The sequence below is a fragment of the Chelonoidis abingdonii genome, chromosome 1, assembly GCF_003597395.2.
Source record: "Chelonoidis abingdonii isolate Lonesome George chromosome 1, CheloAbing_2.0, whole genome shotgun sequence".
Taxonomy (NCBI): Eukaryota; Metazoa; Chordata; order Testudines; family Testudinidae; genus Chelonoidis; species Chelonoidis abingdonii.
The window spans coordinates 219327595-219351063 of NC_133769.1; the positions used below are offsets into that span (position 1 = coordinate 219327595).

General features: G+C 42.9%; 1 protein-coding gene across 8 annotated transcripts in view; it reads left to right on the forward strand.

Moving 5' to 3' along the window:
- Window positions 1-23469, forward strand: part of LOC116825693 (dystrophin) — a 1328444-nt gene that overhangs the window by 60240 nt on the left and 1244735 nt on the right. For all 8 annotated transcript variants that reach the window (XM_075059803.1, XM_075059815.1, XM_075059808.1 and 5 more), the window contains exons 7-10: window positions 14676-14821; window positions 15779-15991; window positions 19473-19586; window positions 22261-22416. In XM_075059803.1, coding sequence (XP_074915904.1) covers window positions 14676-14821; window positions 15779-15991; window positions 19473-19586; window positions 22261-22416 — 629 coding nt within the window. The remainder of the gene's footprint in view (window positions 1-14675; window positions 14822-15778; window positions 15992-19472; window positions 19587-22260; window positions 22417-23469) is intronic.

Below are 23469 nucleotides of genomic sequence, written 5' to 3' on the forward strand. Positions count from 1 at the left end.
GAATCCAGTAACTTCAACAACTGCTGTATCCAAGAGTTCGTGCAACTGGCTATCTCAATATAGCTCCCCAAGACTATACAAAACACAGTCACCACAATAAGATCAACATCTTGGTTTTCCTTCTTTCATGTTTTTCTTTATTTAAAGAATGTTCTAAACCTTGAACATTTCATAGTCTTGCATAAGATTCTGTAATTTAGAGATTGAATTTGCACAAAATGACACAGAATCCTATGATAAATATTGCTTTTTTTTTTCAGAATGAACATTGTCTATTTAAAAATAAAGTGCTGTGTCTTATGAATCATGCACATGCAAATTATATTTGAGTCCCCAAGCAGATATAGGCTATGCATTATTTTTAAAAACACTTTTTCTTCAATTAATATAAAATATTCCTTTGAATTGGCTTTTTGGAGGGTTTTTCTTTTTTTGCTAGTTCTGTATTTTTTTTTAAAAAAAATTCTGGTTGCAAAGATGTCATTTGTGGTTCAACAGAGTTTTAATAAGCAGCACAGTTGTAACGTCGTTTTTATTAGGCTATATATTTTCTCATATTAGTGTTTCCCCTTTAAAAAAGAAACAAGTTATCTATAGAATTAATCTTGATTGGATATTGTCCTTTCCTGTATGTCCAATTTATCTTCCCCTCCTACCATCCCCCTCCCTCAATGATAAATGAAAATTAAAATTTATGGGCGGAGGGAATTCATGTAATATCATCTAATAAAACAATTGAATCATTTTTTATTATATTAGTTCATTAATTCTTGTAAGACTGGTAAAACCCTGCCTGTACCATTTCTTTTAACAAGAAGATAAATCAGAGAAAAGGAATTGTTAAAGCACTTTCAGAGCATTGATGATGTTCCCTGACAATATTATGGAAGATTCTAAAAGGTTGCACTTTGATGGTTTCTGATGACATGGAGGGAAAAAGGGATGGGGGCGGGGGGAACCCACAGCTCTTATCAGTATAAGAAGAAAAGCAGAAAAGCTTCTCAAAGATTGGACTTTGATGATCAGCTTCAAGGATAAGTACTACAAAATAAGTGAAAGGAAGAAAGTATGTTCCTAGGAAAGGAGTTGTGAGAAAAGTATGGTAGTTCATATGATTTAAAAAAAATTAGGTGATCAGTCATGGTTGCTATTTTATGCCTTTTTTAGAGCAGATTTATGAGATTCAAGGTAGTTCATTCATTACAGGAAACAATTGTATCAGTTGAAATGATTCCATTGATTCAAATTTGCTGCCTGTCTTCTACTGTAACACTGAGCTGATGAATGGTGAATTTACCCTGATTATAGGGGGAACAAGTAGAAAGGGTGTGTGTATGGAGAATGTACACTGGCCTGACTGAGACTGGAATAAAATCTCTCCTACTTAATTTCAAGTGGTGGAAAAGAAATCTGTTTTATAAGTATATGGGGGAAAAGGGAGAACTGTTTTCAAATGTTGCAGTATTTTTTTCTGCTTGCTAAAAATAAATAGGTGGCTATTTTTGTCTTAATGAATTTCTCAGTCTGAGCTTACTATTGTCCTTTTTCTTGGCATATTTTACAGCCTTCACTGCCACTGAGTGCTTTGATGAATTGAGGCCCCAACTGATTTTCCCTATGCTCACACAGGAAATCTGTGGCAAAACTGTGAATTGGTTACCCAAATCCTTGTCCCACGTCTTAACCAAAAGGACCATCTATCCTTTCTTTGCCACAAAGTAAAAATGTAGATATAATATTTCCCAAGAATTTAAGAAATCAAAGTAAAATATCACTATATATATTGACCCAAAAATGAAGTCCTAGATCAAGTCCACTGTAGGTGGCATCTGATAAGGCTTTGTATAAATGGACTGTTTCTCTTTTTAAAACTTCAGGCCCAAAATTTGGGTTCACAAAGATTGTTCCACTTTTAAAGAAAGGGATAAAACTTTTCTTCGACTAAACAAATAGTTTTAGATATTTCTTATTGAAGGGAAATTTTGTCAACAATTCAGTTATATTCAGTGATTGCCTTCAAATAAAGCAAATTTCCTACTAAAATTAAGAGTAATTTGCTCAGGACACATAGATGAATGAAAAATAGGCACAGTGATGGAGTTAATCATCAGGGCAGAACTTTATTAACTTAACAATGGGGAGGGGCCCTATCTGCACACCCTCTTTCATAAATCTGTCATTTAATTGAGTCTAGTTTGACATTACAGCATACACACATATAATAACTTTGGGTTGAGGCTCTGTCTAACCCTTAGGACACAGCTCACTTCTGAATCCTCATACTCTCTCATTTGTGAGAAGGGTTAGAGGGTATTCACAGGGCCCTCAATCTGTGAAGTCTTCAGGTCTGCCCTTCTTAAAGGAAAAAGTCCCCCAGCATGTCCCAGTTCTTATTTACCTCAGGAATCTGGTTCTGTCGCTGTTATCTGCCTGGGCTTCCAGCGGCAAGTTGCAATGGACTAACCTTCCTAGAATCCTCCTAGCATTAAAATTCCTACTCTTCATTATTTTAACTTAAACATTGCTTCTTCAAGGCTGCAAGAAGGGTGGAAAAAACTCTGTGAATCCCTGCCAGTTTGGTCCAACAGGGGAAAAAATCCTTTCTGATCCCAAAAGAGGTTCTTGGTCATACCCACAGCACTCTGGAAATGCTTCTGACTATCAGGGAGGTTGAGCAGGGCAGTAATAGTGGCAAAATGGCCCCCAGATGCCTAGAAAGACTTTGACTCTCATGGTCCCTTCCTCTCCCCAAATGAATCAAGTCTCTTAATTCCCCAGTCCTGGCTGTCCAATAACTTGTAGAGAAGCCCCACCCCCAGGCACTCTCCTATGTCCACTATGAGGCACAAAAGCTCAGTTTCTACATGACTGGGCATAAGCTCTCCCCTCTATCTCCCAGGAGTTGCTCATCACCAGCTGGTCTGACCAAACTTCCCTTTGCTGAGAAGGGAAGGGGCATTTGTATCTTAGGAAATAATGCAACATTTTTGTGCTACTGTTGGAGAAACTGCCTTCTAGTGTCTGAGGCTGCCTTCTGGGTAATGTTTCATTATGGTTCTGTCACTAGACCAATGATTCTACTGCAGAGATACTCTGTTTTCCTGACTTCTGTCCATGCAGTTTTTATGATGGAGCAGAACTCATAGTTGAGCACATCTATATCTGTAAAAGCAGCAAAGAGTCCTGTGGATTAAACAAAGACTGTGAATGGCTTGCCAACTACAAAACCAGTTTCTCCTCCCTTGGTTTTCACACCTCAACTGCTAGAAGAGGGCCTCATCCTCCCTGATTGAACTAACTTCGTTACCTCCAGCCTGCTTCTTGCTTTCATATATATACCTGCCCCTGGAAATTTCCACTACATGCATCAGACGAAGTGGGTATTCACCCACGAAAGCTCATGCTCCAAACCTTCTGTTAGTCTATAAGGTGCCACAGGACTCTTCGCTGCTTTTACAGATCCAGACTAACACGGCTACCCCTCTGATCTATATCTGTGTTTATCATGTGGGCTTTAATGCACATATTGATGGTATTGACTCCTGGAATTGCAGTGTCCTGCATCTGAGAAGGTGTGTGTGTGTGTGTGTGTGTGTGTATATACATACACACACACACACATTTATCTCTGTTTGCCATTTCGCCACGGTCATGAGGTGGGTCGTGGCTGGAATGCCCCCTGTGGCACACTTGGGGCACAACAGTGTGACCGCCAGAGTTTTCCTCTTTATTCACCTATGCAAAGTAGTGTTGTCACCTTCAACAGCTAATTCAAGCCTATTTTAAGTGCCACAGTCCACGCTAAAGTCCACTTCGTAGTAAAAACAGTTCCCGTTCAACCCCAAAATAATGTAAAGTTACACAATGCAGCAATTTTTCAATCTTGTTCAAAAGTCACCGTTCCCAGGTCACCTACCCAGCAGTCATTAGCGACTCGCTCTCAGTTCCTTTAGCTCCTGTTCCAGGATCCCACATTCCAGGTCTTCTACCTGAGAGTTCCAAGACCCACTTCTCTCCACAACTCTTCTCCCACAGCCCCAGGTCAGATCACCTGCGACAGAGCCCCCTACAGTGTTTCTCTCGGACAGGCTTCTCTCCCTGTAAGTGTGCCTGCTCCTGGGATCCACCCTCCAGCATCAAGCCTCTTGTTATGGGCTCAGCATCTCCCAACCAGGCTGGTTCTTCCCCTTCTTCATAGAGGCTTCTGTACAAGCTGTCCTTTTACTCTGCAGTGGTTCCTCAGTCCTCCCTATCAGCTTTTGCTTTTCCAATGGCTCAGTGTACCAGCTGTCCACCTCTGCTTCTTTTGCTGCTGCTCCTCCCACTTCTGCCCCTCCCCCACATCTCTCCTTTCCTCTTCAGGCAGCTCTCACCTGCCCATCTTCCTCTCTGTATCAGTGCTTTCAGGTAGCTCTGGCCTGCCAGGTTTCTCTCCCCTCAGTTGCAATGAGTTAATGAGTCACACGTGCACTGGTCCTGCTCCCTCTTGAAGGGCCAGTGTCACCCTGTGGTAGCCATTATGACAGCAGGTGTTTGGTAGAGCACTCCAAAATCCTGAACCTTGCAATGATTTCCTGACAACATCATGGGTAGTTCTGCCAATGATCAAGACAGTTCAGACCAACACCAAGACTCTGGGGCAGACCCTGGCCTCAATTCTGCTGACTGACAGGGATGTGGAATGCAAATACCTTGTCCCTTCCAAGGACTATGCATATCTTTCTCACACCCGCAGCCATGCTTTCTGGTCATGTTGGCAGTCAATGAGAGAGAGTTACAGAAACAACTCCCAAATCTAAGGAGGCCTTATTGGAAATCCTGGGAAGTGGGTGGGCGCAATCCACCACCCAGACCTCTAGTCCCTCCACTTCACGGCCTGGGAGCTTCATGGTTAAACCCCATGAAGCTCCTATGCTAGGAGCCAGTAAGGGAGATTCTACTTGGCAGCAGGAAACCATCCACCGGGTGGAAGAGTTGCTGGCAGGCCCAGCAACACACACCTCCACTCCAGGTGTCCATACCACTCATCCTGGAATACCTTATACATCTCAAACAGCAAGGACTAGCAGTGCCATCCACCAAGGTGCACCTAGCTGCTGGGGCCTTCCATCTGGGACGGTCTGGACATATTCGCTAACCCCATGGTAAGGCATTTCCACTAAGGCCTGGAACATCTATTTCCACAGATTAGACAGCCTGTTCTCACATGGAACCTTAACCTGGTCTTCTCCAGGTTAATGGAGCCCCTTTTGAACCCCTAGCGACTTTTACCCTGCTCTATTTGGTGGCTTTCCTGGTCATCATCACATCAGCCAGGCAGGTGTCTGAGTTAAAGGCTCTGACCTCTGACCCACCCTACACTGTCTTCCACAAGGACAAGGTGCAGTTCAGGCATCACTCAGTCTTCCTTCCCAAGTTAGTGTCATAATTCTACACTAGTCAAGACATTTTTCTACCGGTCTTCTACCCTAAGCCTCTCACCAGTACCCAAGAGCAGAGCCTGCACTCACTGGATGTTCGAAGCATGCTAGCATTCTATATTGAGCGCATCAAGCCATTCAGGAAGTCGAACCAGCTGTTCATGGTGGTGGCAGACCAGATGAAAGATCTCCTGGTCTCATCTCAAAGAATATCTTCCTTGATCACAGCCTGCATCCACACATGTTACGAGCTGGCCAAGGTCCCAGACACAACTTTTATGGCACATTCCACAAGGGCACAAGCCTTGTCAGCTGCATTCCTGGCCCAGGTCCCGATACAAGAGATTTGCAGGGCAGAAACTTGGTCATCAGCGCATACATTTACCTCTCACTATGCTATCACCTGATACACCAGAGATGATGCAGCATTCAGCAGGATGGTACTCCAATCAGTGATTCCTTAACTTTGACTCCACCTCTGGGGTAGGGCTTGGGTGTCACCTGATTGGAATCAATGTGAACAAACACTTGAAGAAAAAATGGTTACTCACCTTCTCATAACTGTTCTTTGAGATGTGTGCGAGCTGACCTTATCTGTGAAGACCAAGGCAAAAAAAGCATTGAGTACTTCAGCTTTTTCCACATCCTCTGTCACTAGGTTGCCTCCCCCATTCATTAGAGGTCCCATACTTTCCCTGACCTTTTTCTTGTTGCTAACATAGCTGTAGAAACCCTTCTTGTTACTCTTCACAACCCTTGCTAGCTGCAATTCCAGTTGTGTTTAGCCTTTCTGATTACACTCTTGCATGCTCAAACAATATTTATATACTCCTCCCTAATCATCTGACCAAGTTTCCACTTCTTGTAAGCTTCCTTTTTGTATTTAAGCTGATCAAAGATTTCACTGTTAAGCCAAGCTGGTTGCCTGCCATATTTGCTATTTTTTCTTCACATCAGGATGGTTTGTTCCTGCACCCTCAGTAAGGCTTCTTTAAAATACAGCAGCTTTCCTGGACTCCTTTCCCCGTCATATTAGCCTCCCCAGGGATCCTGCCCATCAGTTCCCTAAGAGAGTTATAGTCTCGCTTTCTGAAGTACAGAGTCCATATTTTACTACTCTCCTTTCTTCCTTTTGTGAGAATCCTGAACTGAACCATCTCATGGTCACTACTGCCCAGGTTGCTACCCACTTGTGCTTCCCCTACCAATTCTTCCCTGTTTGTAAGCAGCAGGTCAAGAGAACAGCTTCTGGTTGGTTCCTCCAATAGTTGCACCAGGAAGTTGTCCCCAACACTCTCAAAAAACTTCCTGAATTGTCTGTGCACTGCTGTATTGCTCTCCCAGCAGATGTCAGGGTGATTGAAGCCCCCTCATGAGAACCAGGGCCTGTGTTCTGGAAACTTCAGTTAATCGTCTGAAGAAAGACTTATCTACCTCATCCTCCTGGTCTGGTAGTCCATAGCACACGCCCATGACATCACCCCTGTTGCTCTCCACCAGCTTTTCTCCAGTTTGATACTGGAGCTCTGAGCAATCATACCACCATCTTACATACAGTGCAACTCCTCCACCTTTCTTCCCCTGCCTGTCCTTCCTGAACAGTTTATAACCATCCATGACAGTGCTCCAGTCACGTGAGCTACGCCATCAAGTCTCTGTTATTCCAATCACATCATGGTTCTTTGACTGTGTGAAGACTTGCAATTCTTTCTGCTTGTTACCCAGCCTTCTTGCATTCATGTACATGCACCTAAGATAACTAGCTAATTGCCCTATTTTCTCAGTATGAATCAGGAGGGCCCCCCCATTGCACCCTCCTTGTGTTTCCTCCCGGTGTCCCACTTCCCCACTTATCTCAGGGCTTAGGTCACCGTCTCCCGATGAACCTAGTTTAAAGCCCTCCTCACTAGGTTAGCAAGCCCACCTGCGAAGATGCTCTTCCCTCTCTTTGTTAGGTGTATCCCATCTCTTCCTAGCAATCCTTCTTCGCAGAACAACATCCCATGGTCGAAGAATCCAAAGCTCTCTCTCTGACTCCACCTGCATAACCATGCATTTACCTCCGCATTTTGACAGGCCCTACCTTGGCCTTTTCCTTCAACAGGACGAAAACACAACTTGTGCCTCAAACTCCTTTATCCTTCTTCCCAGAGCCATGTAGTCTGCAGTGACCCACTCAAGGTCATTCTTGGAGTATCTTTGGTGCCCATGTGGAGAACTAGGAAGGCCTGGCGGTTCAAGGGCTTGATCAGTCTCAGCAGACACTCCATCTCATTCTGAATTCTAGCTCCAGGCAACCAGCACGCTTCTCAAGTTTCTCAGTCTGGTCAGCAGATGGATGACTCTGTCTCCCTTGGGAGGGAGTCCCCAACCACCGCCCATTTCCTCCTCCTGGGAATGGTGGTCGTGGAACCCCCATCCATAGGACAATGCATCTCATACCTTCTGGTCGATGGGGTCTCCTTCTGATCCCTTCCCTCAGATAGCTCTTCCAAATAATTCTGTACAGTAGTACCTGTGCAGAGAGCCTGAAAACGATCAGTCACCTTTGGTAACTGTACCAAATAATAATAGTGGTTATTATTCCCTTTAGGCAGAAAACAAAAAATGTCCAACAGAGCAGGGTTCACATGTGAAAACAAGAACCTTTAAAAAAGGAAAATCTATTATTCCTGAAGTACTGAGATATAGTATAGTACTGAAAAAATATTTATTATGGATAAAAGTGAAAACTACTGCAAAAGTACATCGTATAGCTGAAAGTGGTATGGAAAAAATGAAATGGAATTTACATTGTTCCAGTGAAATGAAAAATGGCTTTTTAAAAGCAATATTTAATATTTAAATCAGTCTGCCACTGGCTAGTTGAAATTGGTATCTTTTTGATCCTGTATGAATTTTTATTTAGCTCTCTGAATAGTGTGAAACATAATTAATTTAAAATGCAGAAAACTGCTAGCTATGCTTGTACGACTTTTAAATTATTTCTGGCAGCGTTTTCAAGATAAAAGACTTTTGTAGAGCCTGTTCTAACAACAATGCTAATATGTTTCCATCCAGTTTTAAAAAAAAAAATTCCCCTCTCACCCCTATGGTTGGTATGTGTTTTCCTCAACCTCGGGTCCTCTACCAGAGGCCTGGCAGTTTGAGGGTTCTGCGCAGTATCTTAGCTGTTCCTAGCACTGCACTCTTCTGGACAGAGAGCTCTGATGTTGTTCCTGGGATCTGTTGGAGCCACTCACCGCTTAGGAGTCACAGCCCCGCAAGTGCTGGGTTTAGGTGGGCCTGGTGTTACACCACTGGGACACTTGGCCTTCATTTTCCACATCCTCTCTATGTGTTCCCTTATCAGGCCGGCTAGGTTGCTCGCAGTGGCTTGTCTTTCAGTGTTCCTTCTTCCTGATGATTGGCTGGTCCACTTGGCACGCGTGGGTTTGGGGTTTTTGGTGGTTGTTTGGGTGGGTGGGGATGGGGTGGTGTTTGTGTGTATGGTGATTGTGTATCGATCAGGCCGGCTGTCGTTCTTGGGTGCTCCTTGTGGTCGTAATTACCACGATTTCTGGGTTTGAATGTGGGCCAGTACCTGCCTTGTCTGCTGGGATCTGGTAGGCGTCCTCCGACTTGGAGAGTTATCCGCGTCTAATCTCCAGCTCTCAATCTTCTGTCGAATCTGCGCCATCGAGTCTTGGAGGCATGTCTTGACTCATTGACGGGCGGTGAGAGTGTTCGGGATTACACAAATGTGGCAGGCACTTGTTTGTGTTGCGGCTTTCAGTGTGGTTGCGTTTGCCTGGCCTTGCATCTTACATGCCTGTTGCCTAGCTTATGTTGACTGTCTTCTGAGGCCTGCGTGCTGAACAGTCTGCACCTTGGTGGCCTCTCTTTAGGTGGTAGACCCGGCTGCGTCAATTGAGTCTGTGTGCTGCAGTGCCTTTGGCCTGTGGCTGCTTATGATTCTGGTGGGCTCTGCCTCTCCAGTTGTCTTGTTGGTTGTAGTCTCCAGCCCTTTGCGCAGTCACTGGTAGGGATTTTCGAGATGTGTGATGCAGCGCTCGCGTGCGAGTCCTATTCTGGTCGGATTGGGTACATTGCCCGCAGGGGTCTGTTGTTCTGGCCATGGTTACTTTCTGCGTGGGGTCTTCCTCCTTGTTCGGGGTGCTGTGGCGCTTCAGTGGCATTCTTCTCAGCAGCGTCATTTTGTGTTGGTGGGCCGAGTGTTACTGTGTGTACTCTGGTGATTTGGCGCGGTGTTTCGTCCGTGAGGACTAGTGGCTTGAGCGGGCTCATCCGCAGCGCCGCCTCCCGGCCTTCTTTCGTCGGGCTGGTATATAGTCTCTGGGTGTTGGACTTGGTGTGTGAAACCCCTCCGTGCATTGTGAGGAGGCTTCCTGGGTTTTCACATCGGCAGCTCGATGTCTCTCTTTGGCCAGCTCACTATACCGGCGGGTATCTGATTGACCGCAGTGGGCGTATCCTGAGGTGAGGGCGTGGATCTTGTTCTTCTGCCCAGCTAGAGCTATTCTTAGCATACAGCTTGATGTCATCCATGTAGAGGAGGTGGCTGATGGTAGTTCCACTCCTGAACCTGTACCCGTATCCAGTCCTTGTGATTATCTGGCTGAGGGGGTTTAAGCCTATGCAGAACAGCAGCGGGGGACAGTGCATCACCTTGGTATATGCCGCACTTGATGGCCACTTGTGCAAGCTGCCTTGAGTTGACTTCCAGTGTTGTCTTCCATAGTCCCATTGAGTTCTTGAGGAAGGTCCTTAGTGTCCTGTTGACTTTGTATAGCGCCAGACATTCACAGATCCACGTGTGCATTGAGTCGTAGGCTTTCCTGTAGTCAATCCAGGCTGTGCTCAGATTGGTCTGTCTAGACCTTGAGTCTTGGGCGACTGCTCTATCTATGAGCAACTGGTGTTTTGAGCCTCTGGTGTTGTCCCAATGCCCTTCTGAGCTGTGCTCATGTACTGGCCCATATGGTCCTGTAGCTTGGCGGCTATGATGCCTGATAGGACTTTCCATGTGTTGTGGGAGGCAGGTTATTGGCGGTAGTTGGACGGTTCTGTTCCCTTGCAGGGGTCTTTCATGATCAGCACTGTCCTTCCTTGTGTTAGCCAGTTTGGGTGGGAGCCTGCTGCTAGCAGCTGGTTCATCTGTGCTGCTAGGCGTTCATGCACTGCTGTTAGTTCTTTAGCCAGTAGGTGTGGATCATGTCTGGTCCAGGTGCTGTCCAGCTCTTCATGTTCTTGACCCGCTGCTGGATGTCTTCTACTGTGATGGTGACTGGTTTCTGTTCTGGGAGATTGCTGTGCTCTGTTCTCAGGTCCTGCAGCCACTTTGCACTGGTGTTATGAGTCTTCTCTTTCTCCCATATGTTCTTCCAGTACTGTTCAGTTTCTGCTGCTGGTGGCTCTGCTGTTATTGTGTTGTTGCACTGCAGTTGGGAGTACACCTTGGATGGTTCTTTGGAGAACAGGGCATTTACTTTTTTGGCCTCTGCTTCTCTAGTGTATCTCCTTAGCCTGGTAGCCAGTGCTGTGAGCCTTTGTTTAGCAGTCTCTAGGGCTTCAGATGGAGTCAGGCCCTTGTATTTTTTCAGTAGCCGAGTCTTATCCTTATCTCTACACCCTTCTGTAGTTCCACCAGCTGACTAACTTCTCTCCGAGTTGCCTTGATCTTATCCTCCAACCTCATTTTCCAGGGTGGGTACATACTGTTGTTCTTCTTGATCGTGTAGCCAAGCATCTCCAGGATTACAGAGGCTGTAGCTGTAGCGTATAGCCAGTTCATTGTTTGAGTTTATGGTGGTAGTAGGGATTGTCATGAGGGCTCTATTGGCATCTTCTAACATACTATCTGATGGTACTTCTCCACTGAGCCTTGGTAATCGGTCTCGAGGATTGACTGTAGCTAGTTTTTCTCCATGATCTTATGCCTCATATCAGCTGCTGTGCTCTGCAATGGAGGGGGTTATATCCCCTCTCATTAGGTCTACTGTTGTAGTAGCATTCCATCAATTCCAGGTTCTCTTGTCTCGTCCATGAATGGTTTGTTCCAGTAGCCCACTTATCGTCAGATTGTCCTGGTTCCTCAACATCTGGCGCGGACTTTGTTAATCTGGGCGACGCCGGCATGACTCTCCTAGTTCGTGTCACTCTCATATTTGAGGTAGGCAGGCGAAGCGTTAGGGGTTCTTTTTGCCCAAGGACCCCTACTGGAAAGTTGGGTACCAACCGGGATTTGAACCCTGGTCTCTCATATCAAAGGGTGGTCTCCCGTATCAAAGGGCGGCGCGCTTAACCACTATGCTATCCAGCAGCAGATACTACTGAATATGTACTGAATATATATATACACACACACACACCTGCAACAAACTGTACACATTTCACTAAAGGTATTCTTGTGCAAAAAGCATTTCTCACCAAGTTTATTTTCCAACATGGCTAACCAAACTTTCTGGCCAGGACCCTTCAGAGTGCTCAAGGTGTTTGGTTTCTTTGTCTCCTCAAGTGAAGGATGCCAAAATGGCTTTTTCTTTCTGTTTAGAGCTTCTGAAAATTCATTGACTATGCTTCAAGAAGCAGGAAGGTTTCCTGTGGGTGTAATCTCTATCCCCCATCAAGATTAGGTGGTCATCTTTCCCCACTTGCCTTCCTGATGGCTTTGTTTACCTTGCATATAAATATGCTTTTCTTTGTCTTTGGTCTCACCTTGCCCAGCTTTCATCAGAGACACATTCAAGCAAATGGAATCACATTCCTTTGTCTGAAACAGGCGTGGCTTAGGCACTGTTTGCCAAATGCATTTTCAGAACACATTTTCAGCACATATCTATAAAGTTCTTTGTGGGTTTGCCATACATACAGCGACAAGAATATTAATGATCAGTGAGTAATTAGTTTTCCAGTGATATATTACATACCACCTTTTTGGTATATAACATGACAACAATGTGCCAGCTGACTTTGGGATGATCTTAGGGTCACACTCATCCAAGCCCTGCCTCCCCATGTACACTGCTATTTTTTGCACTATAGTGTTCCACTCCTGGAGCCCTCCCTCTGCTGCAGGGAAAAACTCCAGGAGAGCGGGATGGGCCTGGCAGGAAATCCGATTTGAAAAGACTAATTTAATGGACACACTGTCATGAATGGAGAAGAGCAGGAGGAATTCCCTCTCCAGTGTTTTCCAGGTCAGATGTTAGGGGAAACTGGAATTTTGGATGGAGAAAGTATACTACAAGAAAGCAACACTTGTCCCTCACAACTGGAAGCACTTTTTCACACAAATCCACTGTTACTGGTCATGATGGCCAAGATTTTTAAAAGCAAAACGTGATTTTAGGTGCCCCAATTTGTGGGTGCCCAACTAGAGATAGCTTACAGGCATCTGATTTTCAGAGGGTGGGTGCTCAGTCAGGGCTGGTGCAAGTATGTTTCATGCCCTAGGCGAAACTTCCACCTTGTGCCCCTCCTACCGGGCCCCCACCCTGAGGTGCCCCCCCCATGGCAGCTCCCCCCCCTCCACCCTGAGGCGCCCCCCTTGTAGCACCTCTCCAGGGTAGGAAGAGGACAGGCCAAGGGGATGGCCCTTTTCCATGGCATCATTCGCCCAGACGACCCCATAGGAAAAACGAAAACAATACAAGATACTGCNCTTCCCCCCTCAGCCCTGAGGCACCCCCCTTGCGGTGCGCCCTCCCCCCTACGCCCCTGCCCTGAGGCGCTTCCCCCCTCCACCCTGAGGCGCCCCCCTTGCGGCAGCTCCCCACCCCCCATCCTCTGCCCTGAGGCACCCCTGCCACCCCAGCTTAACCCTGCTTTGTGCATGAGCACCCTGAGCACTCCGTCACTACTTCACTTCTTCCATCTCCCAGGCTTGCGGCGCCTAAGCTGATTGGCGCCACAAGCTTGGGAGGCGGGAGAAGTGAAGTAGCCATGGCGTGCTCGAGGAGGAGGTGGGGCAGGGGTGAGCTGGGGCGGGGAGTTCCCCTGTGTGCCACCCCCCTCCCCCTTACTTGCTGCAGGCAGCCCTCCCCGCGCTCTCCTGCCCCAGCTCCCTCCGCCTAAATGTCGGCAGCGACCGGGGCGTCTGAAGATCCGGTCGCCGTGGTTGCTGCCGAAGAAAATGGTGCTCCCCAAATCCCAGCACCCTAGGCGACCGCCTAGGTCACCTAAATGGTTGCACCGGTCCTGTGCTCAGTGCTTTCTGAAAATCAAGCCCCTTTAAGCAATCACAAGCCAAGCACCAGTAAGTTGAGGCACTCAGAATCACTGATCGCATCTCAAAATCTTGGTCAAATTGCATTCACTGCTTTATTAAAGTGTAATCAAGATGGCAGTGAAAACCTTATGCAAGTACAAACTGTCAGTTCTGGATTTTGTAAGACTTTGAAACATTCTTTCTAAAATATCTTTTTGAAGACATGCACAATGCAGATATAATAGAGGTACAATACTTATGTGGCATTTTTAGTTTGTTAATATAGTATGGCAGAAATTGAAAAATATTTTATTTTCAAGTGGCCATTAAATCCGTGTGTGATTTCTCAATGACTGCAGTGCAAGCTCTGGTGGAAGGCAGAAGGGAGCAACTCTACTTATGAGATGCTCATGTCTATGCCAGATGCTGTCTATTTAAGACATCTATAATGTCAGTTTAATGGGCACAGTTCAATAAAATTCAGCCTGAATTTCTCTTTTACGCTAATGTTACAAGCTTTTAACAGCTGTCCTAAGCAGAACATTTTACCTTAACAGATATTCTAGACACATTAGCATGAGCCATAAAATGGTGATGCCACTTCCTACAGCAGTTCTAAAAGCAAACAATAGAAAACAAGAGAAGATACAGTGGTCTGTCTGTCTGATATAAAAAATAGCCGTGTTTAGTAGTTATTGTGCTGTAACTGCCAGTACCATCCCACTCTGAAACTAAAGAGCCAAAACATATTAAGTAGAAAAAAAAAAAAAAAAAAAAGAAAGGTAGGGGGGCAGTAAATAATACATAAGGATGAATGCATAAATTATTCAGAACGTTTTGTCCTCCAGTTCTTCTTTGGGTACGTTTTTGAAAAGATCTAGTGGTGAAAATCTGTCCCTATTGAAGTCAGCTGCAAAACTCCAACTTCAAGAGGGCCAAGATTTTACCTACGACGTATGAGTATCCTGACAATCACATACGATTCAGTAAAGAGAGAATGAAACATTTTAAATTTCTTCTCCTTTTTCTCCCTGCGTTTGGTTTAGATTTTGACAGTTTGCCTCCTGCACGTTATAAGGAGACAATGAACACTATCCTTTTGTGGATCCAGCAGTCAGAGACCAAACTCTCCATACCTCAGGTTATTGTCACTGGTTATGAGATCATGGAGCAGAGACTCAGGGAACTAAAGGTAAGTGTATGGACTGTGAAAAAGCCTTCTGATTGAAAAACACAAGAGGATGGAACTTCTACTGGCCTAAATCATCATAACTCCATTGAAGTCAATGGAGCTATGACTATTTACAGCAGCTGAGGATTTAGTCCAAAGGCTATGAGTCGGGGGGGCTACTTACTGATATTGAAAAGTCTTCTGAATGTTATTGAAAAAAGCACCAAGTTTGGTATTTGCCAGTTGAAACAAATACTTAAGGTACTAAACAACTTAGAGGAATAGCTTTTGCATCTCCCCATGAGAAACAAAATGTTCTCAGAGATATTTACAGCACTTAAGCAGGCATTCAGCTCATTGTAATAAATGTTTTCATGTATGCATTAGAAACTAGTGTTATAAAAAATACAGAATGTTTACTTCTCTCCATCCCAATCTGCAACTCCTGTCAAATTTCCAAGCAGAGACAGATGTGGGATGCGCTTTGCCAGCGGGCATAAAGCTTCTCTGCATGTGGACTTTTAGTATTGTTTTATTATCCGATGGCTCAAGAGCATTTTGCTGGATGCAACTGCCAATGAAAATATAGAAATGCAAAGCAGAAAATATCTGGTCTCCATGCTGATCAATATATTGATCAATGTACTGGTCAATCCTTAAAGGTAAGTGTATAGTAATCATTGGGGCCATAATAAATTATTTAATGGAGTATACAATGTCTCAATGAATTTAATTATCCATGTATTTATACAATTAAAACTAACAACTGAATGTATTTCTAATTGGCTGTTTTCTGAATAAGATTAAACTTTTACTTAGGTCATGATGAAGTGTGTAATTCTTTTCTTTTAAATTATTACAAGAATTGTTCAGCCATTTGCTCAATAATATTTTACTGCTTCTGAGGGGGCAGAAGTGTTCAAAATAGCTCAGTATGTTCCAAGTGAATTAATATAATGTTAATTTTTTATGTCACAGGCTTTGCAAAGTTCTCTACAGGAGCAACAAAATGGCCTAAACTATCTTAGCACAACTGTGGAAGAGATGTCCAGGAAAGCCCCTGCAGAGGTCAGCCAGAAATATCGATCTGAAATTGAGGGGATCCTTAGCCGCTGGAAGAAGTTATCAGCTCAGCTGGTAGACTGTTGCCAAAAACTTGAGGACCTGATGACTAAGTTCCAGCAATTTCAGGTTACAAGGATTATCCCTCTTTCTCTCACATATACACACCCATCCATCTTCTGGTGTCCAGTAATATAACAATGTTTATATATGCATGCATTTTTATATATTTCTGTAAAAGTTAATTCTTGAAGTAAAACAAGATAGAAGGGAGGAGTCTCAAGTCAATCCACGTGTGAGATTCTTGTATTGCAATGGGTATTTGTATCAGAATAAAGGCACTTTAAAAATTCTAAACCTTTGGCAGCTACTAAGGTGTTGATTGACGCAATGATGATCCATTTGATAGATTAGTATAAGAGTGAAGTCCTCACCACACTAAAATCAATGGAAGCTTGGGTATTGACTTCAATGAGTCCAGGATTTCACCCAGAATTCTTACCTTTTGCCTGTTTTCGCTTGTGTTGAAAACAATGACAAAACTCCTGTTGATTTCAGCAAGAATAAAGTCAGGCCCCCAACACTGTAATCCTTCTAACACTTTTGCATGCAACTCTAACCATTTTGATTTCAGTGGATTACTTTCATCATCATTATCATTGTTACTTCTATTGTGGTAGAAACTACCAAAGATCACTAATCAAGGATCAAGACCCCATTGTACTACGCACATAGGTAAAATTATTTATATACAAATTTGCAGGAGTAGAGCCCTAGATTGTTTTCTTCATGGCAGAGATCTTATGTAGACACTAGTTGGCAAGTCATCTGACGCACTGTTGGTGCTCACCAAATGAACAAGATTGTGGGAAACCTGGGCAAACAAATATTGTAATATGTCATTCATGTCTCAGTTTTTAATACATTTCTGTTCCATTTGTATATAATCCTAAACCACATATTTTCAAATTGATTCTGATTAATCAGGCACCAAAATTCTGAAAGTATTCTGCAGAAAAGTATTTTTACATTTTTATTCTATCCTCCTTCCATGTAAACAATCACTTAAGTATTCATAAAGGACAAGGGAATGAAAGTAACCCTGAAGTCTTTTTCAAGGTTGACCAGCACAATGCGAGTTGTTACATACAGTTGTTACATACATACGATATATGAATATTTCAGTCCCTGTCCTTGGTTTGTTTCAAGCAGAATTTGATTGTTGCTTTTGTGTTATGGATTATGGCAAAATAGGATTTTTTGAGTGAATTGAGACCACTGTTTCTTACTTAATCCAATACAGTCATCTGGTCAAGAATAAATGTTCTGTTAGCAGGGTCATGGTTGGTAATGTATCCCTGTTTACACAAAGAAAAACACAGTAGCAGAATAATAAAACATTCATTCATCTGATTCTCTTTGATCATAGGGGACCACAAAAAAAAATAAAAATGAAAAAATCATCATTAGGTAATCAACAACATAGCAATTTAAGAAGACCCCAAGAATCCTAAATTTGGTTTAATTGGTAGCACTTTGATTCTGAAAATAATGAATTTGGCAGTCATAGCAAGACTTGAGTTTGTGTTAATTGCTAATATAATGAAATATTGGGAAGTACGCTGTTTAAGATACTATCCTTTCCTTAAGAAATTTAAATAGGTTTTTTATTCATAACTGCTGGGTTTCTGGGTAGAAGTTTAGGAAGATACCATTGCCATTTTGAAAAAGACAAACTTCGGTGTCTTAAATAGCATTACATCTCTCAGTAAAACACTTAGTTTTGGATAATATAATGTGCACTATTTCTGAGCATGGATCACTGCACAAGTGTACAATTCATACAAAATTTATTGCTTGTATATCCCTTTAGTATAGTTTGAGTGTTTAGTTAGGTTTGGTAGTGTCTTAGCTATTGCTTCCTAATGGAGTATATGGTAGAGGTATATTTTCAAATCACTACTGATAGCAGATAAAGCATATATTCATTTCAGAATGTGATCCATTTATTTGATCTTCACTATTTTTTAAGAGTAATCTCTGTATCCTGGATTAACAAAAGGAAATCTTCAAATTGGTCCTTTTCTCTTTAATGAAAAATGTTTAATACATGCATGTTAAAATACTGAAATCTCATAATAAAATATGATTCTGGATTACTTTGACTCCTTAACAATAAAAGTCCAGAAGAAATCACTTCATTCACTCTTTTGGTAATTTTGGTATTCATGACTTTTGTATCATTATTTTTTATTGATTCAATTGATTTTGCAAAGTAGCCTGGTGCTATAAAAATGACCAGCTGGTGCATTTTCTTTATGGGTTATCTGATATGTATATTTGAGCGTGATTTGAACAAATTTTGGGCACAATATTATTTAAATGAAAACTGTCTGCTTTAAAAATATAATAATTGAATTATTATATTGTGTATAATGCTGAATGTGAATTTTACAGATGTTGGGAAAGAAATACTTTGAAGAAAAAAAGTGATACTATTTGAGTGTTAATTTAGCAACTCATCATTTGTATAACTTGATGATGCTCCTCCTTAGCTGACACATTAGCCTTTAATAAAGGGATAACATAAGCTTCTCCCTGACTCTCAAAGGCTAACCATTAGGTCTTAAAATTAGATCTCAAATGTGGTTGGATCAGGGGATAGGGAATCAGGATTCCTGGACTCTGTTCCTAGCTCTGGCACTGATTGATTATGTGACATTCAGAAACCAACTTGGAGTATGTCTACACTGAAACTAGGAGTGTGCCTCCCTTTGCAGGTAGTCAGACACATGCTAACTCTGCTTGAGCTAGCACACTACAAATAGTAATGTAACCAGGGGTAGCATAGATGGTGGGTTGGGCTAGCCACCTAAGTATGTACCCAGGGGGTCTGGGTAAGTTTATACTCAGGTGGCTAGCCCAAACTGCCACCTATGCTACCCCTGGCTACACTACTATTTTTAGTGTACTAGCTTGAGCAGAGCTAGTGCATGTCTGTCTACTCATTCTGCGAAGCGTTCTTCCAGCTGCAGTGTAGACCTGCTCTGTATCGATCTCCTCTACAGTTAAACTTGGAATAAACATAGTACTACTTCCTTATTTTGCAAGGGGCAGTTTTTCTACATGGTGGCCTCTTAGTGAAATAAGAAGGTAGTTTCGTATGCTTTTTTAATAATTGTGTAAAAGGAAACTTCAAGTGATGGTGAACCACAATTAAAGGACAATTTTAAATAGTTGGAGGCTCTTAGAAGTGGTGACATATAAGTGAAAGGTGGTATTCTCATTCTTCTTGCTGTTTTGAAAAGAGGAGGGAAAGGGTTTTTGTGTTCTTACCATTAACATATCAGAGAAATAAAATCCAACCTGTTTATTCCTGAAGACAAGAAATGCTGAGACTAAAATGATCAAAATGCAGGCCACATGGTGAAAGGCAGCCCCCCCCCACCCACCCTCAAAAAAATATTTGCTTGTTTTGCATTGCCCAAGTGCCGTGACCTCTTCCGTAATTTTAGAATTATTTTGTGATGAAGGTTTAGTGCCATGATGAATTCTATTATCACCAGTCAGTGCTTGTAGCATACAATAGAATGTTGTTTTTAACAAACAGAATGACACTAAAACCCTGAAGAAATGGATGGGTGAAGTGGATGCTTTTCTGAAGGAAGAGTGGCCTGCCCTCGGTGACTCAGAAGCACTGGAAAAACAGCTTGAACAATGTACAGTAAGTAGTCCTTGTGTATTGGATTCTTTGTATGTATGTGACTGAGTGAATGTTTAGAAGAAGAATCAACCCAAACTTTCGCCTACCTAGAAATAAATTTAAAACTGAATCTCTTGGTTTGAAGGAAATAATGAAAAAAAAAAACAACAGGAAGTTGAACATACAAAGGGAGTAACACGGATGCTGTAATGCTGTATCCTTGTGGTATGTCCAGACTGACAAATCAAGAAAATTTGAAACATTGTGAGCTCCTTGGAGCAAGGGCCTCCCTTAAGTATTTGAAAAGTACCTGGCACTTGAATGAGTTCTACTGCAAATAAAATAAATAATAATCATAATATGGTGAGAGCATACTTTGCCCCCAAGATATCATCTACTTTTTTATCTTGTTGCCATTTTCTGGTAGTTTCTCATTTCAGGGAGGCAGGAGGCACAAAGTTGAGAGTCAGATTTGTGTCTCTTAGACTGGCATAAATTCAATGTAATTCCACTGGAGTCTATGGGCCCAAATTTGTAGCAAATGTATAAAAATAATTCCTTTGGAAGTCAAACACTTCATTAAAGAGCTGAAATTCTCATTGTTGTCCAAACTTTTCTTCTCCTCACCATCTCCATCATGTGAAAAGCTTTGCTGTCCTTCATGGCATTCTTAGTGATCTTTGATTAAATATTCAAACTCAGACCAAATCTTGTCCCTTCTCACTTTATAACACTTCTGCAATCTGTTCCTTCTGCTTCCATTTCTGTTCTTCAATCCCGCTTTCAAAGCCTTTGTTCATACCATGATCTCTTCTCAAGTCTCCCTTCTTTAAGCTATTCACTATTCAGCAGCTGAAATTACCTTTTTCCTCTTCTGTTATGACTCTGTCTCCCCCCCCTTTCATGTCTCTTTTCTGGCTTTTTGTTTCTTTCTGCATAAAGTTCAATCTGCTCATTCTGGCATTTAAGTTGCTGCCTGAGTCTCCTGTCATGCTCAACTCACTACCTTTGCTGTTCTAACCTTTTCCCTCCCTTTCCTTCCTTCTACTTTTGCCTTCATGCCTGTTTTCACACTGCTCCCTTCACTTGTCTCACTGCCCTTCTTAAAAGGTTGAAACATCCTTGTTTTCTTTCTTCAAATGCCTCCTCGAAACCTATTTCCTTTGCCTTGTTGCCACTATTGATTTTCTTTCCTATGCAGTCTATTCCTCACTTATCCTACCAGAGCCTGTAATTAAAAATGATCAGAATGTATATGATTTGATTCCTGTACATGACTCAGTTTTTGTTTGTTTTAAACTGTGGCAAATTGCTGGTACTGTTCTGCTGGGTCTCACGCTTTCTCTTCTCTGAGGTAGGTTCAGGGCACTATTGCTTGCCTCTGAACCGGTTCTTAATTACTCCACTAGTGTCCTTGGAGGAGGGGAGTGGAGAGGGAGGGACCTGGCCCGCCCTCTACTCCAGGTCCCAACCCAGGGGCCCTGAGGGTTGTGGTGAACCACCTGAACTAGCGGTTCCTTCCCCTGGGTTACTTCCCTCTCCTACCCTTCAGCTTGTGAAGGGCTTCTTGCCTCCCTTCTACACAAGCCTGGTGCCCCTTACCTAGGGTTTCTTCTGGACTTCACAATCCACCGCAGCACTCATCCAAACTTTCTATTTCTCTCTTATCAAACTCTTCTCTTCTCCAACTTCTGCAACCTGCACTCTGCTCCAATCAGACCTTCCTCCTTCAACTCCCACACTGTCTGGCTGAAGCAGGGATTTTTTATCACATGACTGAAGTCAGGTGCTCTAATTGGAGTCAGGTGCTCTAATTGGAGTCAGGTGCTCTAGTTAATCTAAAGCAAACCTTCCTCCCTTGGCAGGGAATAAGGCCCCCTGCTAACGCTCTCATGCTGCCCTCTGGCCATGCTGTATCACAAAACATAATTCCCTCTTTTACTGTTCTTTTGTTGTACTTTATGCTTTGTTCAATTTAGATTGTACAGTTTTGGGGAGCAGGAACCTTAGTCCCACTTCTCTATTAGGCTCTGTGCTGCTTCATGCAGAAACAGATAGAGATGGAAAAAGTAACTTTATGCCACTACAGATCCTAACAGGTGACAATACAAAACTTCCATTGACTTCAGTGAAATCTGAATTAGAGCTGGTTAGAGGCTGAGCTAGTCTCTTGTGCAAATTTCAACAGCCTTGAATATACCCCCATGGGCAGATCCAGCAGCTGGGAATTGCCAGAGCAAAGCATCATACAAGCCTCCCTACAAGGATGTAAGATGGGTAGCATACAGCCACCCACAGGGGGATAATTCCTGTGATAGTCAAGGAAGATGGCTTTACAAACCATTTGCACCACCAGAGTGGTGCAAAGGGACCGGATCATACTGAAGAATTGAGTCCCATGCCTCTTAAATATTATGCCATATTATAGTTCTATATAAATGTTATTAATTCTTTTTTTTTTTCGCATAGAAAAACTAATCATTTAAACTCATTTTAAAACTGTTCATCCTTCTACTCTGTATTTTGCATAATATTGTCTGTTAATTGTGGTCATTTCAACAGAGATCTGGACCAAACACGCACATAGTAGCAGAATATTTTATGATCTTACTTTATTGGACAATTTTATAGAAATGGCGTGTCTGTAACAGCATCTGCATGTGTTATTTTCATAAATCTTCTACTATTCCTTTAGGCCTTAGTAAATGATATCCAGACAATCCAGCCCAGTTTGAACAGTATTAATGAGGTTGGGAAGAAAATGAAGAATGAAGCAGAGCCAGAATTTGCTTCCAGAATACAGACAGAACTAAAAGAACTCAATGCTCAATGGGAACACGTTTGCCAACAGGTACTGAGTCTCTTGCTGTGACTGGTTCTCTTTTAATTAACTTTTAGATTTCTCATTGACATAATTCCTCCCCCTCTGTGCATAGCCAGTCAATGTGAGAAAGAATCTAGACATTTTTGGTTCAAGCTAATTAACCTTCCATTATACAAAGTTTACCTAGCATGTACAAATATATGCAAAGTACATATCTTAAACTATGCAATTTAGTCTAGCTGTACATCTTATTGCTGATGTAAAATTAGCTCTTTACAAAATAGACTTATTTTTCAAAAAGATTTCCATCTGTAGACATATAAACTTCTCCACTGAGTAAGTTTTTATTAAAACCATTCTTTTGCTTCTGATACTTTATTATACTGACTAGTAATTCTCAAGATCAAGTCCTTCTAGTTTTCAGAGTTGAGTACTTAGAATTATAACTGATATCTAGCCATCCATTTAAATTAGTGTCACTAGTGCCCACAAATGTAAAGAACAGGTGGTATGTAGTACTGACCTGAAAGGATAAGTGTTTTATTTTGACTATGTTCATGGTGAACCAGTGATCTTTACCCATAAAGAAAACACATCAAACAGCTAGCAGTCGTCAATGTAAAGTTACCACTTTGTATAATATGACTGCTAATGGCATTACAAAGTATAGATCATTCTTTACAGCAGGCCTGCACAACTCGTAAAGCGGCGAGGGCCACATTACTCCAAACAAAACAGCTGAGAGCCAACCCCCCCGGCCTCATGGAAACACCCCCCCCCAGCACCTCCCGGCCCCGCAGAAACACCCTGCCCCAGCGCCACCCAGCCCTGCAGAAACAAACACTCCTTCCCCAGCGCCGCCCCACCAAAACAGCTGTGGGCCAAAAAGGAAGGTTGGGGATGGGGAGGTGATACTTGATTTTAAATCAACCAGGGGTTCCCAATTGAAGAGGTGGCTGGGAGCCCTCAGGGACAAATTAAAGGGCCTGGGACTCCAGAGACTGGGGGAACCCAGAATTTGTGGGGCTGGGGAAGGGATTTAAAGGGCCCAGAGCTCCTGCTGCTGAGGGGAGCCCAAGC